The 18157-nt window shown below is 56.4% G+C and overlaps 1 protein-coding gene across 5 annotated transcripts in view; it reads left to right on the forward strand.

The window, feature by feature from the left end:
- Positions 1-17465, forward strand: part of LOC101025773 (rap guanine nucleotide exchange factor 3) — a 22399-nt gene extending 4934 nt beyond the window's left edge. The window contains exons 3-28 of one of the 5 annotated variants that reach the window (XM_003906264.5): positions 2159-2212; positions 2299-2405; positions 2608-2729; positions 2912-3086; positions 3705-3789; positions 4139-4199; positions 4312-4388; positions 4585-4731; positions 5191-5303; positions 5580-5668; positions 5970-6048; positions 6258-6408; positions 6494-6576; positions 7221-7260; positions 10051-10132; positions 10442-10588; positions 12522-12619; positions 13088-13213; positions 13306-13487; positions 13733-13823; positions 13938-13988; positions 14878-14965; positions 15790-15854; positions 16271-16325; positions 16426-16497; positions 16835-17465. In XM_003906264.5, the coding sequence (XP_003906313.2) occupies positions 2159-2212; positions 2299-2405; positions 2608-2729; positions 2912-3086; positions 3705-3789; positions 4139-4199; positions 4312-4388; positions 4585-4731; positions 5191-5303; positions 5580-5668; positions 5970-6048; positions 6258-6408; positions 6494-6576; positions 7221-7260; positions 10051-10132; positions 10442-10588; positions 12522-12619; positions 13088-13213; positions 13306-13487; positions 13733-13823; positions 13938-13988; positions 14878-14965; positions 15790-15854; positions 16271-16325; positions 16426-16497; positions 16835-16953 (2559 nt within the window). In that variant the 3' untranslated portion in view covers positions 16954-17465. Of the gene's footprint in view, positions 1-1320; positions 2213-2298; positions 2406-2607; positions 2730-2911; positions 3087-3704; positions 3790-4138; positions 4200-4311; positions 4389-4584; positions 4732-5190; positions 5304-5579; positions 5669-5969; positions 6049-6257; positions 6409-6493; positions 6577-7220; positions 7345-10050; positions 10133-10441; positions 10589-12521; positions 12620-13087; positions 13214-13305; positions 13488-13732; positions 13824-13937; positions 13989-14877; positions 14966-15789; positions 15855-16270; positions 16326-16425; positions 16498-16834 lie in introns of those variants that run through there. The other 4 variants (XM_031661479.1, XM_031661480.1, XR_004181324.1 and 1 more) reach the window with 4 other exon arrangements.
- The last annotated feature ends 692 nt before the right edge of the window (positions 17466-18157 follow it).

An 18157-nucleotide genomic window follows, 5' to 3' on the forward strand; every position in this document is an offset into this window, starting at 1 on the left:
TAGAACCTTGGAGCTTTCTTTCCTCTAGCTGTGAAATAGGAAACAAATACCTACCTCTGGGGTCAGCACCAGTAGCAGAGTTACTCAGTAGAATCTTACCTTTCTAAATAGTTGTGTGATCTCTCTGGGCTTTTGCTTTCCTTGTCAAAATGAGAGGGATTCCTTAAGGTCCCTTCCTCTGTGCTCATGGGCTAGGGCCTATTCTCTGACCTGCATGCTCATCCCCTGGGGGAGGACAGGAAATGACCAGCCTGGCCATGTGACCCGGCACCTCCCCTCCTAATGTGCCCTCTTCCAGGTCAGAATAATACCAGGAAGGGGCTGGTGCTGGAGCCTGGGTTGTGGGCTCCAGTGGGAGTTGGGGCAGGGACTGGGGCCACCTGGGCATTTTGACATGAACAACAACAAGTCATTAGCACTCAGGCACTGTTTGTTCCTACACAGGGGGCTGGCTGGGTAGCATTCCTGCCCTTCCTCCCTTCCCTGGCTCCTCCTCCTCCTCATTTCCTGTCGTTAAGTCTCCAGGGCTCTGTGTCTGGCACTGGGCTCGGCCCCATGACCTGGGCAGGGATACCCTTGGGACACCTAGTGACTTCCGCCCAGCCCTGGGCCAGGCGCCTGCGCATGCCAGACCTTAGGCCTCTGCCTGGGCACGCAGTGCCAAGATGCCTGTGCTTAGGGCCCTGCCAGCACCAGGCCTGGTTGTACTGCAACTCCCCGGCAGGTCGTTTTCAGGGACCCGAGGGCAGATGGGAAGCTAGGAGAGAGGTGGCTGGTGAGGGGAGAGGAAAGGGGTAGGTGGGGTGGGTGTGGGGAGACTGAGAATGGGAGCACTTCTGGGTGGGAACTTGAACTTCTCCACAGCTGTCTGGCTGTCCCAAGTGTGCACGACTGAGTTACACAAGGTACCTCACCTCCAGGCTTTTATTTCCTCGTAAGTCACAGAGGACAGACAATGCCTGCTCTGCCTATTTTACATCTGATCCTATTTTACATGAGATCCAGTGAAATCAAGGGGGTGGTTGTGCTTTGTAAACTGTAAAGTGCTTTGTAAACTGTACAGTGAGCTCTTTGAGACGGCTCATAGACGGTAGAGCATCTTGTCCAGAGATGCCCACAAACCCCAGTTCTCAGGTGGCAGGAAGAGAAGGGTCGTGAGGGGCTTTCTTGGCCATTATTCCAGGGTATACAGGCCTGGGAATTCCAAATGGCTTGATTGTTACCAACGGCAGGGAATCCTTACTAAGCAGTGTTTCCGTGACAAAGTGCGTCTTCCTGAGCCAGTCCTGTGTGCCACCAAGGACTTATTCACTCTTGCAGGGCATGGGCTGGCAACATCTCAGAGAAGAAAGACGCTTTCCAGCAAGCAGCCCCACCCTAATGCCTCACAGATGAGTACTAGCTAACATGTGCATACAGCTCTATGCCAGGCAATGCTTTAAACATTCGACGTGTAGCAGCTCATTTAATTCTCCCAAAGCCTCATGAGTTGGTATCATTAGTGCTTTATAGATTTTATAGTTAAGGAAACTCAGGTCGGGAGGGAGAGGTTAAATCACTTGTTTCAGGTCACATCTTCAATCAGTAGGGGAGCAGATTTGAATCCAGGAGCCTGGCTCCAGCGTTTGTGTTTTTAACTACCAGGCTGATCCGAGGCCCAGAGATGGCAAGAGACCTGCTCACGGGCCTGTGGAAGGGCACAGAAGCTGGCTGGGGACCAGGCCTGTGACCCCAGCCCAGGAGTGGTCGTTCCTAGGCTTCCTGAGCTGCTCACATCCTGGCTTCCGTCTCACGGGCCTTCTTATCTCATGTTCTCATGCTTCTTTCAGCTCCTTCACTTCTTTCCCCCAACAGTGGCAGTTCACCTGGGGGTGTGGGCACCCCTGGGCCCTGAGTAAGCAGAATGGGTGCCTTGGGGCTCTCACCTGTAAGGAGGCAGTCTTTGGGTTGGGTCTGGTGATCAGGATGGCAGGGTGGGAAGAGGCGATGCCCGAGGCACAGGGTGCTGAGTGAATATTTATTTGCTGAATAAATGGCCACATGGATGCATTTGGGGTTGGGGCCTAGGCAAGGGTGGAAGTGATGGGGGAGGGGAGGTATCCAAGAGCTGGGCTTGAAGGCCTCACACTGATGTGCACACTTTCCCTGCTGCCTCCAGACACCACTCACCAACAGTGAGGAATCCCTGGATTTCAGCGAGAGCCTGGAGCAGGTAGAAGCCTGGGTGGGGTGGAGCTGGGACAGGCAGCACCATGAGGGGTTCAGAGCCTGAATCACTGTGCTCTTCCTCCTTCCAAGGCCTCCACAGAGCGGGTGCTCAGGGCTGGGAGGCAGCTGCATCGGCAACTGCTGGCCACCTGCCCAAACCTCATCCGAGACCGGAAGTACCACCTTAGGCTCTATCGGTGAGTGGAGGCCCTGCTGCGTCCCTGCCCAGCCTCCCTGCTTTCTCTCCGTTCCACTCTATTTCAGGCACCTGGGCCTCACCCTGCTTCTAGCAGAGGGACGAACCAGGCTTGGACCTCAGAGGGTGCCTTTCTAATGCAGAGTTCCTCCCTCTCCTTGCCACCCTCCTTCCACTGGCCTGTCCCCTTCTACCTTCCATAGGCAGTGCTGCTCTGGCAGGGAGCTGGTGGATGGGATCTTGGCCCTGGGACTTGGGGTCCATTCCCGGAGCCAAGTTGTGGGAATCTGCCAGGTGCTGCTGGATGAAGGTGCCCTCTGCCATGGTGAGCCCGAGCCCAGGGTGGGGTGCCCCGGGCTGGGCTGGGCAGTGATGGGGACAGGACAGGGCAGTCCTGGGAAGCAGGCATTACTTGGGGAGTGCTGACGGGTGGCATTGCTGTGGGGTTTCATATCCACATGGCCTCAATTTCCTCTCCTCCCCCATGCCTGGGCCTCTGCCCCCCAGTGAAACACGACTGGGCCTTCCAGGACCGAGATGCCCAATTCTACCGGTTCCCCGGGCCCGAGCCCGAGCCCGAGCCCGTGGGAGCTCATGAGATGGAGGAGGAGTTGGCTGAAGCTGTGGCCCTGCTCTCCCAGCGGGGGCCTGACGCCCTGCTCACTGTGGCACTTCGAAAGCCGTGAGTCAGAATCCCTGCACCCCGTGACCCCAGACCCCACATAGCACTCAGATTCCATGGTTTCTCACACTGATCTCTGGGGACATCCCTCACCTGTTGTGGAGGGAAGGGAACCTGGCTGGCCCAGAAGCCCCTGGCCCTGACTGCCATGGACTCACTGTGTGACCTGGATCCCTCCACACTCCCAAACCGACCCCAAGTCAGTTTCTTCCTCTGTAAATGAGGGTGTTGGGCCAGGGGGATCTCTGAGGACCCTTCCCACTCAGAGACACAGTTGTGGCTGAAAGCAAGGGAGTTTTGGAAACTGCAGTCCGGTGGGTCCAGGTTCAAATTCCAGCTGGACCGGCTACTGGCTGGGTGACCTTGAGCCTCCCCATGCTAGTTCCTGTTCTGTCAAGTGAGGATAATTGAACTGCTCCTTAGGCTTGTTGTGAAACAATGCATGCAAAATGCTCATCACAGGCGCTGCCACATGTGCGCACTCAGTAAAGGTTAGCCGCTGCTGATAACCGTCACTGCTGAGGCACCGTCTGGGCTTCGGCTGGGTGGGTAGAGTGGCTCCCTGCGCCTGGCGGGCCCACAGTTCACGGTGTGCTCCCATCCCTCCTGTCCCTGCAGCCCAGGTCAGCGCACGGATGAAGAGCTGGACCTCATCTTTGAGGAGCTGCTGCACATCAAGGCTGTAGCCCACCTCTCCAACTCGGTCAGTCCCGCCCCTCCCAGCCCTGCCCTGTCCCAGGCATCTCCTCTTCCTGTGACTTCCCTGAAACTCAACTGCTGGGCCAGAGGGCATTTCTCCACTTCCATCTGTGGCTGGAAATTTTCAGTCTGATTTCTTGCCCCCAGCGCTACTCTGTCTGAAAATCCTTCCGCCTCTCTCAGCCCATTTTCTCCACTTGCTTTGTCTCCTGCCAAATCCTGGAAACACCTGACCTGGCCACATTTCTGTCCCTCAGCACTTGTGTCTTTGGACCTAACCACACCCCTAGCAAAAGCCTGGCTGCTCTGCACATGAACTTGTCACCACCGACTCTCCTATCTCCACCACACAGGTGAAGCGAGAATTAGCGGCTGTTCTGCTCTTTGAACCACACAGCAAGGCAGGGACCGTGTGTAAGTCCAGCAGGGCACAAGAAGCCAGGCACAGGGCCTGAACATGGGCAGAAGGATGTGTGAAGGAGTGGTAGGTGCCAGGAGGGCCTGGTCTGAGGTATGCCTCTGTCAGTGTTCAGCCAGGGGGACAAGGGCACTTCATGGTACATTATCTGGAAGGGATCTGTCAACGTGGTGACCCATGGCAAGGTGAGTCCTCCCTCCTCCCCGCCCCAGTGCCCTGGATCCTAACTGCTCCCTGGTCCGTTCCTCATGGGTAGTGCCTTTGTTAGTCTACTGCTGCTGACCCTCTGTGTCTCCTGTCTGGGTTGTTTTCCTGCTGTGGGTCTGTCCTGGCAAGGGCTGGGGCTGGCAGGGGTGGGCTGAGACTGAGGCCTGGCTGCAGGGGCTGGTGACCACCCTGCATGAGGGAGATGACTTTGGACAGCTGGCTCTGGTGAATGATGCACCCCGGGCAGCCACCATCATCTTGCGAGAAGACAACTGTCATTTCCTGCGTGTGGACAAGCAGGACTTCAACCGTATCATCAAGGTGCTGCTGCTGGGGTCGGGGAGGGCAGGGGCCGTTCGTCCAGAGAAGTGATGTGGGGCGAGGAGTAGGGACCAGAGCAGAGGGCCTGTAAGAAGCAGGGCAGGTAGGAGACGCTGGGCTATGACGGCTGGCAGTGGGGACCATGGCCCTGGGTATGTGTGAGAAGGTGAAGCCCATAGGGCACAGCAGGGGTTCAGCGAGACCAGTGACCTCAGGCGCAGTGTGGGAGACCAGGGGAAGGATGAGTGTACACGGGGCAGGGGACTAGGCTGTGGGGCAGGAAGGATGCATGGAAGGAAGGGAAGGCTGAGGAGGTGGAGCCAAAGTCAGAGGTGGGAGAAGGGCTGTGGGTCCCTGTGGGACCCTCATGGGGCTCAGGGGCTGGAATAAAGGAGGTAGATGAGAGGGTCTAAAGCTGGAACATCATGTGTTGAGCATGGGGTGTGGCCTTTTCTCCAGGATGTGGAGGCAAAGACCATGCGGCTGGAAGAACATGGCAAAGTGGTGCTGGTGCTGGAGAGAGCCTCTCAGGGCGCCGGCCCATCTCGACCCCCAACCCCAGGCAGGAACCGGTAACATACCTGCCATGCTCCCTCTCCACACTGTCTCTCCTTTCATTTCCCAGTCTTTGCTCCCTTCCCCTGTGTCATATCCCTGCCCTCTGGCCACCCGTGGATGGAGAGGTATTGAGGGACCAGGATGCACCCGCTGAGTCAGTCTCTTCCCTGCCCTAAGGTGGGACAGGGCTGGCTAATCGAGAAAAATGATGTAATTGGTTATTGATGTCTGCCCAGGTGTGGGAGTGGGGAGTGGTGGCACCAGTGCCATAGATTGGCCATTTCTGCTAGGTATACAGTGATGTCTGGTACCCCAGAGAAGATCCTAGAGCTCCTGTTGGAGGCCATGGGACCAGATTCCAGTGCTCATGACCCAACAGGTAAGGGCAAGAGACACCCTGCCTGCTTTCTGACTCATTGGGTGGTCCATGCAGCCTGGGAGAGAGCCAGGTACCCTGCATCTGACCTCACCGAATGCTGGATTGGTCTGTACAGTGGTTGGCAATAAGTCCTCTTACCTGTGCTCTTGGCTTAGTGGGGGGCACTATCACAGGGGCTGGACACTGCTGGTACCTTGCAGGTGGTGGGATGTGGGGAAAGGTCCTTCCATCTGTCCATACACCTGTGCTCAGCAGACTTGGCCTCTGAAGCCTCCTCCCATCCCCCTACCCTGCCCTACAGAGACATTCCTCAGCGACTTCCTCCTGACCCACAGGGTCTTCATGCCCAGCGCCCAACTCTGTGCCGCCCTTCTGCACCAATATCCTTCCAGCCCCACGGGGATGGTGTGTGTAGGGGATAGGATGGTGCATAGGGTTGAGAGAATCTTACCAGTGTGGCTGTGCTGAGTCCTCTAAATGCCAGCCTGCTGCCAGGCCCAGCTTGCCTGGGGCCTGGGCATCCTGCCCGTCCTTTGCCTCAGGTGGGTGGCCCTGGTTGGATATTGTGGTTCCCTTGACTGGTGCCCACCTTCCATGCGGAGCCTGCGGGTGGCAGTGAGCAGGAACGCAGCACCTACATCTGCAACAAGAGGCAGCAGATCCTGCGGCTGGTCAGCCAGTGGGTGGCCCTGTATGGCTCCATGCTCCACACTGACCCTGTGGCTACCAGCTTCCTCCAGGTACCTGAGAGTGAGGCACAGCAGGGCTGGGCTGCCCGAGGTGGACACAGCTACAGCCATCTCAATGCATCTTGGCTCTTCTTAGAAACTCTCGGACCTGGTGGGCAGGGACGCCCGACTCAGCAACCTGCTGAGGGAGCAGTGGCCAGAGAGGCGGCGACACCACAGGTGATGCTTTGATTCCGTTAATTTGTCATTTCCATAACTGGCAGTGCCACGGGGACCAAGAGCATATGCTCTGGAGTCAAGCACTTGGCTTCAGATCCAGGCTGAACCACTTACTTCAATTCCTTGTTCTTATCAGTCCCCTTGCTGTTCACCCTCACGCCACACGTCCATCCATTCTCATGCGTCATGCACTCATTCATTTATTCATTCTCATATCCTGAGTGTACCTGCTGTTCTCACTTCCTCCATTGGGCATGCATTTATTACCAAATACCCTCAGTGCCAGTTTCTGCCAGCCCCGCCCAGTACATTTCCTAGACTTTACCTTCACCCTTGCAGGTGTTCCCACGGGAGCAGCTGAGATTCAGGGGGATCGGGAGCTCATCTGAAACAGCACTTGATCTGAAACCCTGGGTCTCCATCTGCCTTTAACTTTTTCCTTCCCCTCCTGGCCTTGGAAAATCACAAAGTCCAGGGGCCTGGTTTCAAGACCGTGTTTGCCCCTCTGTATGTGATACTTACCTGGTAGTGCTTACCTCTGAACCACTGGTGAGGGCCGGGGGGAATCCAGAGCCCCAGGGGCCTCCCTGCTGCTGGCCCAGGAATACCCGGGCTTGCTCACCTCCCTTCTCTCTTGTCCGCAGGTTGGAGAACGGCTGTGGGAATGCATCTCCTCAGATGAAGGTGTCTGCCTGGCCCCAGCTTCTTTCCTCTGCTCCTCCTGGACTGCAGGCCCCTCCTTCACCCCCTGACCCTGAGGGGCTCTGTGTGCGTGGGAAGCTCTCCTCCCACAGACACACCCTTGGGTCTGTGACAGGTGTTCACAGGGCCCTTGCTGCATGTGGTGCCCTGGGCCAGGCCGTGCCCGGAGGCGCAGAGGCCTAAGGCGGTCTCCCTCCTCCCCCACTCCCTGACTCCATGGGCCTTTTATTCCTTTTGGGAGGTAATTCATGCCCACAGGTAGAGCCTGGGAGATAAGGAATGGTGGCTGGAGTTGGCCTCTGAGGCCCACAGGGCTCCTGGTGGCCAGTGCTATGGGAGCTCAGAGGAAGGTGAGGCCCCTCCCTGGAAAGTCAGAGGTGGCCCCAGGCCATTCTCAGCTGGGGCTTAAAGGGAAGCAAAGAGGGGACGAGAAGATGTGACTGCAGCCAGGATTTGAGAAGATGTGACTGCAGCCAGGATTTGGTTGAGGAATGGTGGGAGAAAGAACTGGAAAGGTAGAGTGGGTTGGTGGTGGGGAGGGCTGCACTGGGAATAAAATCCAGGGGCCTCACCGGCCAGCAGGCTCCCCGTGCTCCCAGCCTACTGTGCGTCCCAGCCTCTGCCTGCTGGAGGCTCTCACTGGCTTCTTCTCCTCCGAAGGCTAAGCCTGTTATCCCCTCAGGACCTTTGTACTTATCCCTTAGCCTGGAAGCGTCTTTCTCTGGCTCTGCCTGACAGGATCCTTCTTGTTCTCATCTCAGCCAAATGCTGGGTTCCCAGACAGGCCCCCTCCCATCTCCCTATCTGGAGCACCTTCCCCTTTCTCCCCACCGGGCTGTGCCGTGGTGTCCTCTGTGATTTTCTTCAAAGCACTCTTGCCAGGTGGAGTTGTTTTCTTTGCCTACTTGCTTTCTGTCCTTTGGTCTCTCTCCCATCCCACTGGAGGATTGACTTCCCTCCTGCGGGCCCCCACCTCCGCTTCTCCTTGCTCACATGCTGCCTGGCTCTTGGCTGACGCTCAGAAACTGATGTGGGCTCACCCTCGCGGGCTGGGCACTGTGCTAGGTGCTGATGCTGCACTTCAGCCCTGGCCTGTGGGGCTGCAGTCAGGCAAGGGGCAGAGCAGTTAAACAACCCGTGATGTGCAGTGGCACAGGACACTTTCTGAGAATCTGCACTGGAGTCGGCTCCTGAAAATGGGAGGGGAAGGGCCGACTCCAGTGCAGATTCAGGGAAAGTGTCCCATGTAAGCGACTACTGGAGCTGAGAGCTGCAGGGGGCGAGGGTGGAGGAAGAAGAGGATACCTGGCGGGCAAACCCAGGAGGAAAGGGAACCCAGGAGGAGGATCCCTGGAGGAGCGAGAGTGAGAGCAGGGCCCCAGAGCAGGCAGGAAGTGGGCAGGGCCCCATGGGCCAGGGCCAGGGGGTCTGATCTTTGTCCTAAGAGCAGTGCAGACCACTGAAGGGGTTTGAGCCAAGGTTGGCAAAGTCTGATTTGTGTTTTGAATAGGTCAGCTAAAGAGCCTGGGCTTTCTCCAGCAAACAGTGGCCGCCATTGAAGCCGAGGGCGGGAGCTTCACGGGGCTCTGGTCAGGCAGACTGGAGGAGGAGGGTTGGAGGCACCTGGGAGGGAGGAGGAGGAGCATAGTTGGGCCATTGGAGTAGATAAGGAGTGAGGCCTCGTGGGCAGGTGGAACTGAAATTAGCCTGGGCAGGGGAGGAGGGGGCATGGGAGACCCATTTCAAAGAAGAATCCTCAAAGCAAGATGACAAGCTACAGGAAGTGTGGAGGAGCCTGGAGCCTGGGAGAATGGCTGGGGAGCAGAGTGGTCTGGGAGGCAGGATGCAAGGATCCGATGGGTATATGGAGTGTGAGGTAATGGATCACTCATGTGGAAGGATCCAGGGGGTGTTTGAGACCAGGGTTTGGAAGAGAGTTCAGCACTGCTGGTAGTTTTGGGAATCACCCATGTACAGGCGACATATGAGGCAGTGAGGAACTCTGCAGGGGGCCCTGAGATTTGAAAATGTAGGGAAGAGCAATGGATTGAGGTCTGAACCTGGAGCATCTGCCATACGCAGAGCTGGGAGGAGGGACAGAGTCAGTACCAGAGTCGGAAAAAAGCAGGGTGGGAAGGGGAACCTGCGTCAGGAGCCTTGCCTGGTAGGTGCTGCCCCACCAGCAGAGGCTTGGCAGTGGTTTCCACGCACTGCATCTCTGCTGTGGACTGGGACAGGGCCGCTGGCACAGTGTTGGAGCACAGAGAGGGAAAGGAGCAGCAGGGATTCCAACTCTGCCAGTTAGCAGCTGTGTGGCTTTGGGCATGTTACTTAACCTCTCTGAGCCTCATTTATTTCATCCATAAATGGAAATAATAATGCTTTTGTCAAAGGTGCATTGTGAATATTTAGATCCTCAGAATAATGCCTGGCTTGTAGCAAATGGTAGCTGGAGGGAAAGGAAGAAAAAATCCAAGTCAACAGCTGAAGAGTTTTCATATCAGAACTGCTCTGGACCTATCTGGCAGAGGCAGAAGCACACACACGCAGGGGCATGGATTTGCCCCGCCCTTAGACACGTTGTGTCTTCTCCTGGAGCCTTGGTCCCAGGTGCCTTACCTGGGCTCAGGTGAATGTGGCAGGCAGAGCCCTCTGGTGGTGTGAATGCTGTGTGGCGCCCGTGCTCCTGGTGACACAGGGCCCTCACAATCCCTCCCTCCATGCTCTCCTCTCGTCCTCCCAGTCTTATTTTCTCATTCCTCTTCCTCCCAGGCCCGGAACTTGCCTGTTTGGCTCCCCAACCAGGACGAGCCCCTTCCTGGCAGCAGCTGTGCCATCCGAGTTGGGGATAAAGGTTGGTGGTCTGAGCCAGTTGGGCACGCCTGACATCTGCACCCTGCTGTCTCTGCCTCTCTTGTCTTGCTGTTGTCGCTTTTGACCTGGGTGTGCCTGGGCCAAGGTGGCATGCTGTACTCCTCAGGGTCTGTGTTCCAGGCTGCTGGCCACATCTGTCTCCTGTACCTCTTTTTTTTGCTCAGGGCCTCCCCACCTGCAGCTCAGCCTCTTGGGGATTCCTCCCACCCTTACTGCAATAACTGCCCTCTCCCTCCTGGGGTAGAGATCAGGCGGCCCTTCCCACAGTTCAGTCTGGTCTCCTCTTTAGTCCCCTATGACATCTGCCTGCCAGACCACTCAGTGTTGACCCTGCAGCTGCCTGTGACAGCGTCTGTGAGAGAGGTGATGGCGGCGTTGGCTCAGGAGGATGGCTGGACCAAGGGGCAGGTGCTGGTGAAGGTCAATTCTGCAGGTGGTGAGTTATGCCCCTGGATAGACCCCAAGGGAGGGTGGCCCCTCAGATCTGCGCCCAGGTCCCCCAGTCAAGATCATTGTCATCATTGTCATCTTTCTCGTCTTCCTCAGTGTGAATGATGGCTAGCATTCATGGGAGGTGGAGTGCATCTATTTGAAGTGCATTTCATGCAGTGTGTAAGAGCATGAGCTCTGGAGCCTGCTTCTTGCATTTGGCACCAGCCCTTTAGCTCCTTATCTGTGTGTCCTCCGGCAGGGTACTTCATCTCTCTGTGCTCAGTTTTATCATCCGTAAAATGGGAATAGTAGGAGTACTTGCCCCCTGGAGGAACTGTGAGGATCAAATGAGTTCATCTATGAAAGCATTTAGAATGGCGCCTGGCACATAGTGATACATAACTATTAGCTGCTATTACTATCATCATTTGTGTTTAGTCATTTAATATGAAATAATAACAATCTCATGAGGTGCAGGTACTTTTATCCTATTTTCAGACAAGAACACTGAAGCTCAAAGGGTGTGAGCTATTCCTCAAGCTCACACAGTGAGAGTAGCTGGTCTTGGAACTTAGGTAGTCTTCATTTGTTTAGTCACTCAGCAAACATTTTTGAGGATCAGCTATGAGCCAGCAATATGTTAGGAGCTGGAGATACCACAGCAGGTAAAACAGGTCAGCTTGATGGTTAAGAGCATAGACTGTGGACTCCCAGACGTGTGAAGGCATCTTAGGCTCACCATTTACTAGCTGTGTGATGCTGGGGAAGTTGCTTAACCTCTCTGAGCCTGCATTTCCTCACCTGTTAGATGAGGACTGTAATTGTATCTACCAAAGGGTTGTAATGGCTACTAAGTGAGCTAATGTGTGTAAAGCAGCACAGGGTCTGCCACAAAGTCAGTGCTGAGAACATGGTGGGCTCAGGATTATTAAGATGGGCCTCCAGAGAACCTGGAACATTCAAAACCACCATTCTCTGTGGAGGGCATGGGCCTGACAGCTGGAACCCAGGACAGACAAGAATTAGGGGCGTTCAAGAAGTGGGGATGAGAAAAGAAAAGCCTTCTCCTTTCAGTAAGTGGGGAGAGTTGAAGGCCTCCTGTGTGCCCTGCCCTGGGAAGCACTGCCCTCTGCTGGCCATCTGGTGAGTTGCAGTTGCCCAAAGGGCATGTGTATTGAGACCCTACTATGTGCCAGGCACTGTTTAGAGCACTGATCGCCAAAGCACTTGGATTGACACCCATGTCAATAACCAATATTTAATTAAAACCCGCACCCCACGGTGTGAATATTTGTTTGTAAGTAATACACATATATTACTACATTAATATCATAATAAAGATAGATAAAATAGAAATTGATGGAGTAGAAATGCAAAGCAGGTAGAAAAAATAAATGTAAGTAGAAGAGCTCATATTTTCCCCAGGCATGTGAATGATCTGATGTGCCTTACTTTGGAGGCCACTGCTCTAGGGACTGGGAACTCAAGCACAGTCCCAGTCCATGAGGAGCTGATGAAAATCAACACCAAGGCTTATGTAAGACACTTCCCAGTTTTCAAAGAGCTTTTATACATAGCATATACTTATAGCTACTATTTATATACATTATTTTATTTGACTTATGAAATAGTCAGGGCAAGTCTTATTGTCTCCATTTTACCAGGGAGGAAAGTGAGGCTGAGGGAGGATCAGACCCTGCCCAGGTTCTTCCTGACTCACTGAGGATCTTTTCTCATTCTCTTGGATGTGCTTTCCTGGGCAGCGTGGCTGTGTGGGCACATGTACCTGTGTATTCTGAGCACCCGCCCAGGACTTCAACCCCGCTACGAGGAGAAACAACCTCCCAGCCTCCCAAACATCTCTTCCACCCTGTCCTCCAGCTGGTCCCTGGCCTCCCTCCCTTCCCCCACCCAGGCCGCCACTGCTGTCTTTGCAGATGCCATTGGCCTGCAGCCAGATGCCCGTGGTGTGGCCACATCTCTGGGGCTCAATGAGCGGCTCTTTGTTGTCAACCCACAGGAAGTGCATGAGCTGGTAGGGACCAGGCAGGGTGCCAGGGCCCAGGGAGGAGATCTATTTTGAGCCTGGAAGGGGTGGATTCTGGGGAGGGTCCCAGGGAGAAGAGGGAGGAAGGGCCTGGCTCTGGCTGCTGCTGGGTCCTCAGCATACAGAGAAAGGAGTGGGCTTCAGCTGATGGGGAAATTCCCAAGATTGTGCAGGGCAGGGGCTGGTAGCACTGGTTGGGAGCTCCCAAGGAGAAAGAGGAGGACCTGCCCTAGTTAGGGGTTCCCCAGGAGACAGGAGCCTAAAAGGAGGGGTCTCGGCACTGGGGAGCCCTATCCTCCAGCTGCTACAGCCCCTAGACACCCTCTACTCGCCGCTCCTGCCCTCCTAACCCTCCTGCTAACATGAGCATAGAGTCCTTGCCCCAACCCTCTCCCCCTACCCTGTGCCTTTCCCTGGATTCCTCAGGCAGCCCCCTGAGCACTCTCCCACCCGCAGACCCCACACCCTGACCAGCTGGGGCCCACTGTGGGCTCTGCTGAGGGGCTGGACCTGGTGAGTGCCAAGGACCTGGCAGGCCAGCTGACGGACCACGACTGGAGCCTCTTCAACAGCATCCACCAGGTGTGGGAAGCAGAGCTGGGGGAGGAGAGCAGGCGGCAGGAGGCCCGGCTCAGCTCGGCATTCACTGACCTCGCCTGCTGCCCCATGCCCAGGTGGAGCTAATTTACTATGCGCTGGGCCCCCAGCATCTGCGGGATGTCACCACCGCCAACCTGGAGCGCTTCATGCGCCGCTTCAACGAGCTGCAGTACTGGGTGGCCACCGAGCTGTGTCTCTGCCCAGTGCCCGGCCCCCGGGCCCAGCTGCTCAGGAAGTTCATTAAGCTGGCGGCCCAGTGAGTCCCTGTCCAGCGGGTGGGGCGTCGCCAGAGTCCCTGGGCTACCTTTTCCTAAACTCCCCTCTTTGCTTAGTATGTTGCCAAATCTGCCACCCTATTTGTTCCCTGGGTCTCCTGGAGCCTCTGCCTTCCCACCGCATCCAGCTTGGGTCTCTGCAGAGGCTGGCCTGGCCGTTGTCTGGGGACACTGTGGGGGTGGCTGCTTCCCTTACCCTGAGGGTCTCTGGGTCTTCTGCTCACAGCCTCAAGGAGCAGAAGAATCTCAATTCCTTCTTTGCCGTCATGTTTGGCCTCAGCAACTCAGCCATCAGCCGCCTAGCCCACACCTGGGAGGTAGGTGTGGTTTGGAGGGCCCCCCTCCTGAGGTCAGGCCTCAGGCCCTCCTGGGAGTGCTGGATGGGGTTGGGCCTCCCCCAGAGCAGCTGCTCATCTGCCTCCCTTTCACAGCGGCTGCCGCACAAAGTCCGGAAGCTGTACTCCGCCCTCGAGAGGCTGCTGGTGAGTGCTCAGCCCTGCCTGGCCTGGCTCTGCTAGGATCAGCTTGGCTCAGCCCTGCCCTCCAGACATCCTCACTCTTGGCTTCCCCACAGCCCCTATACCTGTCCTTTGTCACTTTCAGGGTTCCCAACCTCGGCCCGGGGCCTAGCTCCGGCCTGTGAGTTTGGGGAGCTGGCTGAGGAGGGGGTGTTCAGCACTAGGATAGGGGTTGCATGGTGCACTCTGGCCCTCAGTGTGTGTCTGCATGGGGGCAGGAGATCCTGTGAGAAGACTGGGCTGGAGCATGTGGGTGTCCGGTCCTGGGGTCTGAGGTACCAGGGCAGCGTCAGGGGCTCCAGAGCCCAAGGGCCTGGCACGGAGCGCCCATGGTGCACCAGGGCCTGTCTGCCCCTCAGGAGCTCCGAGGGGCTTGTAGAACAGGCGAGGAAAGACTTGGGGGTGGAACCTCCCACCTCCAGGAACTTTTGAGGATTTTGACTGTTCTGGAGAGAAGCAGAGAAGAGGTACTTCATCAGCATAGCCTGGGAGCTCTTGAGAGAAAATCCACCTCGTGGGGCTCAAGGGGTTCAAAGGAGTTTACTCTCCAGAGAGAGAAAGGGAGAGAGAGAGGAGGACAGAGAGACAGGGACAGAAAGGGACAGAGAGATGACAGACAGACTTTTCCAAGAAACTTGGGGCCCCTAAGTGCTGTGAATTTTCAGTGCTAATGGGAGGCTGGAAGCCCCGTGCTCGCCTGTGACAGAGCCCGGGTGAAACCTGGGGCTGAGGAGAGGCTGAGCTGGGGCCTCTGCACCTGCTGTGGGATGGGCATGTGGCCCCTCCTTGGTCTGGTAGGGTCTGTGGTGGCTTATGCTGTGTGCAACCCCCTCAGTGTGGCTTCTTCCCCTAGGATCCCTCATGGAACCACCGGGTGTACCGACTGGCCCTCGCCAAGCTCTCCCCTCCTGTCATCCCCTTCATGCCCCTTCTTCTCAAAGGTAACAGGGCTTCCTGCCTCCGTCCCCATTCCCACCTTCCTGCCTCTGTCCCCCCATTCCCATCAAAGCTGATCCTTCGCGCTTGAGCCGGAACTTGATTCTGGCTTTTGCGTTTGATGAAACTTGTTCTTTGCGCCGAGCCGATTCTTTTTCGATCGAAACTTTGCCGGATTTTTCGAACTTCGACGCGTTTCGAATTTCGCCTGATCCTCGATCTCGCAATGAGCGCTGGATTTGATTTTGAGTTTTGAACTTTTCGATCTCTTTGCCGGATTTCTCGATCCTCTTTTGCTGAATTTTTCGTCCTGCCGACTCGACCTGCCTGCCGACTTTGCCGAAAACCCGCATCGATCTCGACTTTGCCTGAAGAACTTTGTTCTGATCGCTTCTGATCTCGCGTTTGAACGCCAGTTTGAAATCCTGGTTTATCGCGATCCATCCCCCATTCCCTGCTTTCTGCCTCCATCTCCTGCTTCCTACCACCATCCCTCCGTTCCCCACTTCTTGCCTCCGTCCCCCATCCCATAGTTATCTGTGTGTGCACTCACACTGTTGGAGAGATTACACCTCAAGTGCTGATGCCTCGGGGAGCGCAGAGATGAATTAGGAGTTCTTAGGCTGGAAGAATTAAGACATCCAGACAAATACGGGCTGCCTTTCAGGGCCTGAGAGATACAAGGAAATGCTGCTGGGGCCTGGAGCGGGCAGAGGCAGGGGCTCTATGGGGTGAGGTAGGCCCAAGGGAGCCGTTATGCCCTTCACCTTTTCTGGGCTACAGAGGGCAGAAGTTTGGGGACCTATGAACAAAACCTGTCTCTTTGCAGACATGACCTTCATTCATGAGGGAAACCACACACTAGTGGAGAACCTCATCAACTTTGAGAAGATGGTGAGTTCAGGGAGCAGGTGTTGACTACTAACATAGGTTGGGGGACATGACTGTGGCCTGGGAAGGGGCAGGGCTTGGAGGCGGCTTAAACTTGTTATGAATAATATGAGGACGAATACTTACTGTGTAATAGCCCCTGCCTTATTCCACTGCAACTGGAAGGTCTGCCAGGGTGCCAGCCTCAGAGATCTCACGATTCAACAAGAGCCCTTCCAGCCCTCTTCTCTCTAAGCCTTTCTCACCTGGCCTCTGCCTCCTGTCCTCTGCCTGGTCCCCTCTGGGGCGAAGTACACATGACCCCAGCTCTTACAGCCCCTTATCCTTGGTTCAGAGGGAGCTTGGCCTCCCTGCTGCTGCACAGGGCAGGACAGGGTTTCTCCCTCAGGCAAGAGCTCATGTCCCGGTGTTGTCCACAGAGAATGATGGCCAGAGCTGCGCGGATGCTGCACCACTGCCGAAGCCACAATCCTGGTGAGAGGGCGGGTCCCCGGGGCGGGCAGTCCCCCACCCTACATCCTCTGTGAAGCTCCAGGGTGGCCCTGACTCCGTGACCCCTCCCCACCCCCCGCAGTGCCTCTCTCACCACTCAGAAGCCGAGTTTCCCACCTCCACGAGGACAGCCAGGTGGCGAGGATTTCCACATGTAAGTGGCTGGCGGTGGGAGGTGGGCGGGGAGGGAGTCCTCATGGTAGTTACTCATGGCTGGCACATCCTGGGCACTTGCCATGTGCCAGACACAGAGCCCGGCCCTTCCATACATGATGCTGATAATGTTCAGACTCTGTGCTCTGAGCCACAGGACTCTTCTGTCCCCTCACCTGTGGGGTGGGCAGGGACAGCCATCTTTAGGAATTGGTGATGGGAAGTGGTTGGTGGGTGGTGGAGAGCAAGAAGGCAGATGTAATATGGCTCCTTGGAGGGGGAAACGTTGAGTTCCACAAAGGGACGTCGGTGCCTCCCTGACCGCTCTCCTCCACCAGGCTCGGAGCAGTCCCTGAGCACCCGGAGTCCAGCCAGCACCTGGGCTTATGTCCAGCAGCTGAAGGTCATCGACAACCAGCGGGAACTCTCCCGCCTCTCCCGAGAGCTGGAGCCATGAGGAGGGGCTGGGACTAGAGCTGGAGCAGGCACTTGTGGTCTGGAAAGCCAGGGCGTGCCGGGCCAAGATACCCACAGGCTGGCCACAGCTGAGCAGGGCTCTCTGTGGAGTGGACTCGAGTCCCTGGAGCAGGCAGCGTGGAGGCAGCCGTCCCCTGTGATGACTGGCGGCTAAGGAGGACCTTGGAGTGGACCCAAGCCGGGAATAAGGAATGACCCAAGGCCAAGGAAAGGGGGACAGAGAGGCCCCAGGAGTGGGTGGAGAGTGGAGTGCGCTGGGATGTTGTGTGCAATAGAGAGCTCTCCACACCAGGTGTTTTCCAGATTCTGTGCCTCTGGCTTTGTTGTCCAGCCAGGCCTGCAGTTTGTTTTCACAGTGGACACAGAGAGAGGCTGCATGTGTGTACCGTGTGTGGCAAGGGCAGGGCCTTGGCCTGGGGCAGGGGCCCCCTGCTTTCTTTCTACAGCATCTGAGATAAACATCGGGCAGTGGGGCTTGGGGCTGCGAGCCTGTGCAGTGGTCCCTGAGAAGCTTTATTGTTACTATCAACATAGTAGTGTGCTCCAGGTCAGCCTGGAAGGGGCGTGGCAGGGAGGCTGAGGCCCCGCCCTCTGGGAAGGAGCTATGGAGGAGAAGCGGCCCCATATTGGGCACGGGCCAGGCCGGGTCCAAGATCCTGATGCCACCCAGATGGGCCTCCGGGGCTCTGGCCACAGGGTGGGCTGGAGCCTGGAGCCCCTGTCAGCAGCCAGCCAGGGTGACCATAAGCTCCCCATGGTGATCCAATATGACTTTACAGTCCAGATGTAACTGGCAGCTTCCTCCCTACTACAATCCCTGCTGCTCCACACTTGAGCTCATCCTGGCCTGTTGGGTGGTGTTCAGGCTTCTGGGGTCTTCTGGGGGTGGCTTGTGATAGAAACAATGCTGAAGCTTCCACGGAGAGCCCATCGCTTGTTGAGGCCTGACAGACTTCCAGGAAATCAGGGTTTATCATCAGTGTTGAGAATGGTCCCAGCAAGCTCTGGTCACATGAATTCCTCTCTTCCCTTCCCCTTCAGCACTTCCCCTAGGAACCAGCTACTGCGGGACCCCTCCTGCGAGGCAGAGCTCACCCAGGAAGCTCCAGGGACTCCACCCTTTTGCCTCACTATTGCCCTGAGTCCTGGCAGCAGGAGGCACTTGTCTGGCCAGAGAGAGATCT

The sequence above is a fragment of the Papio anubis genome, unplaced genomic scaffold (assembly GCF_008728515.1).
Source record: "Papio anubis isolate 15944 unplaced genomic scaffold, Panubis1.0 scaffold173, whole genome shotgun sequence".
Lineage (NCBI taxonomy): Eukaryota > Metazoa > Chordata > Mammalia > Primates > Cercopithecidae > Papio > Papio anubis.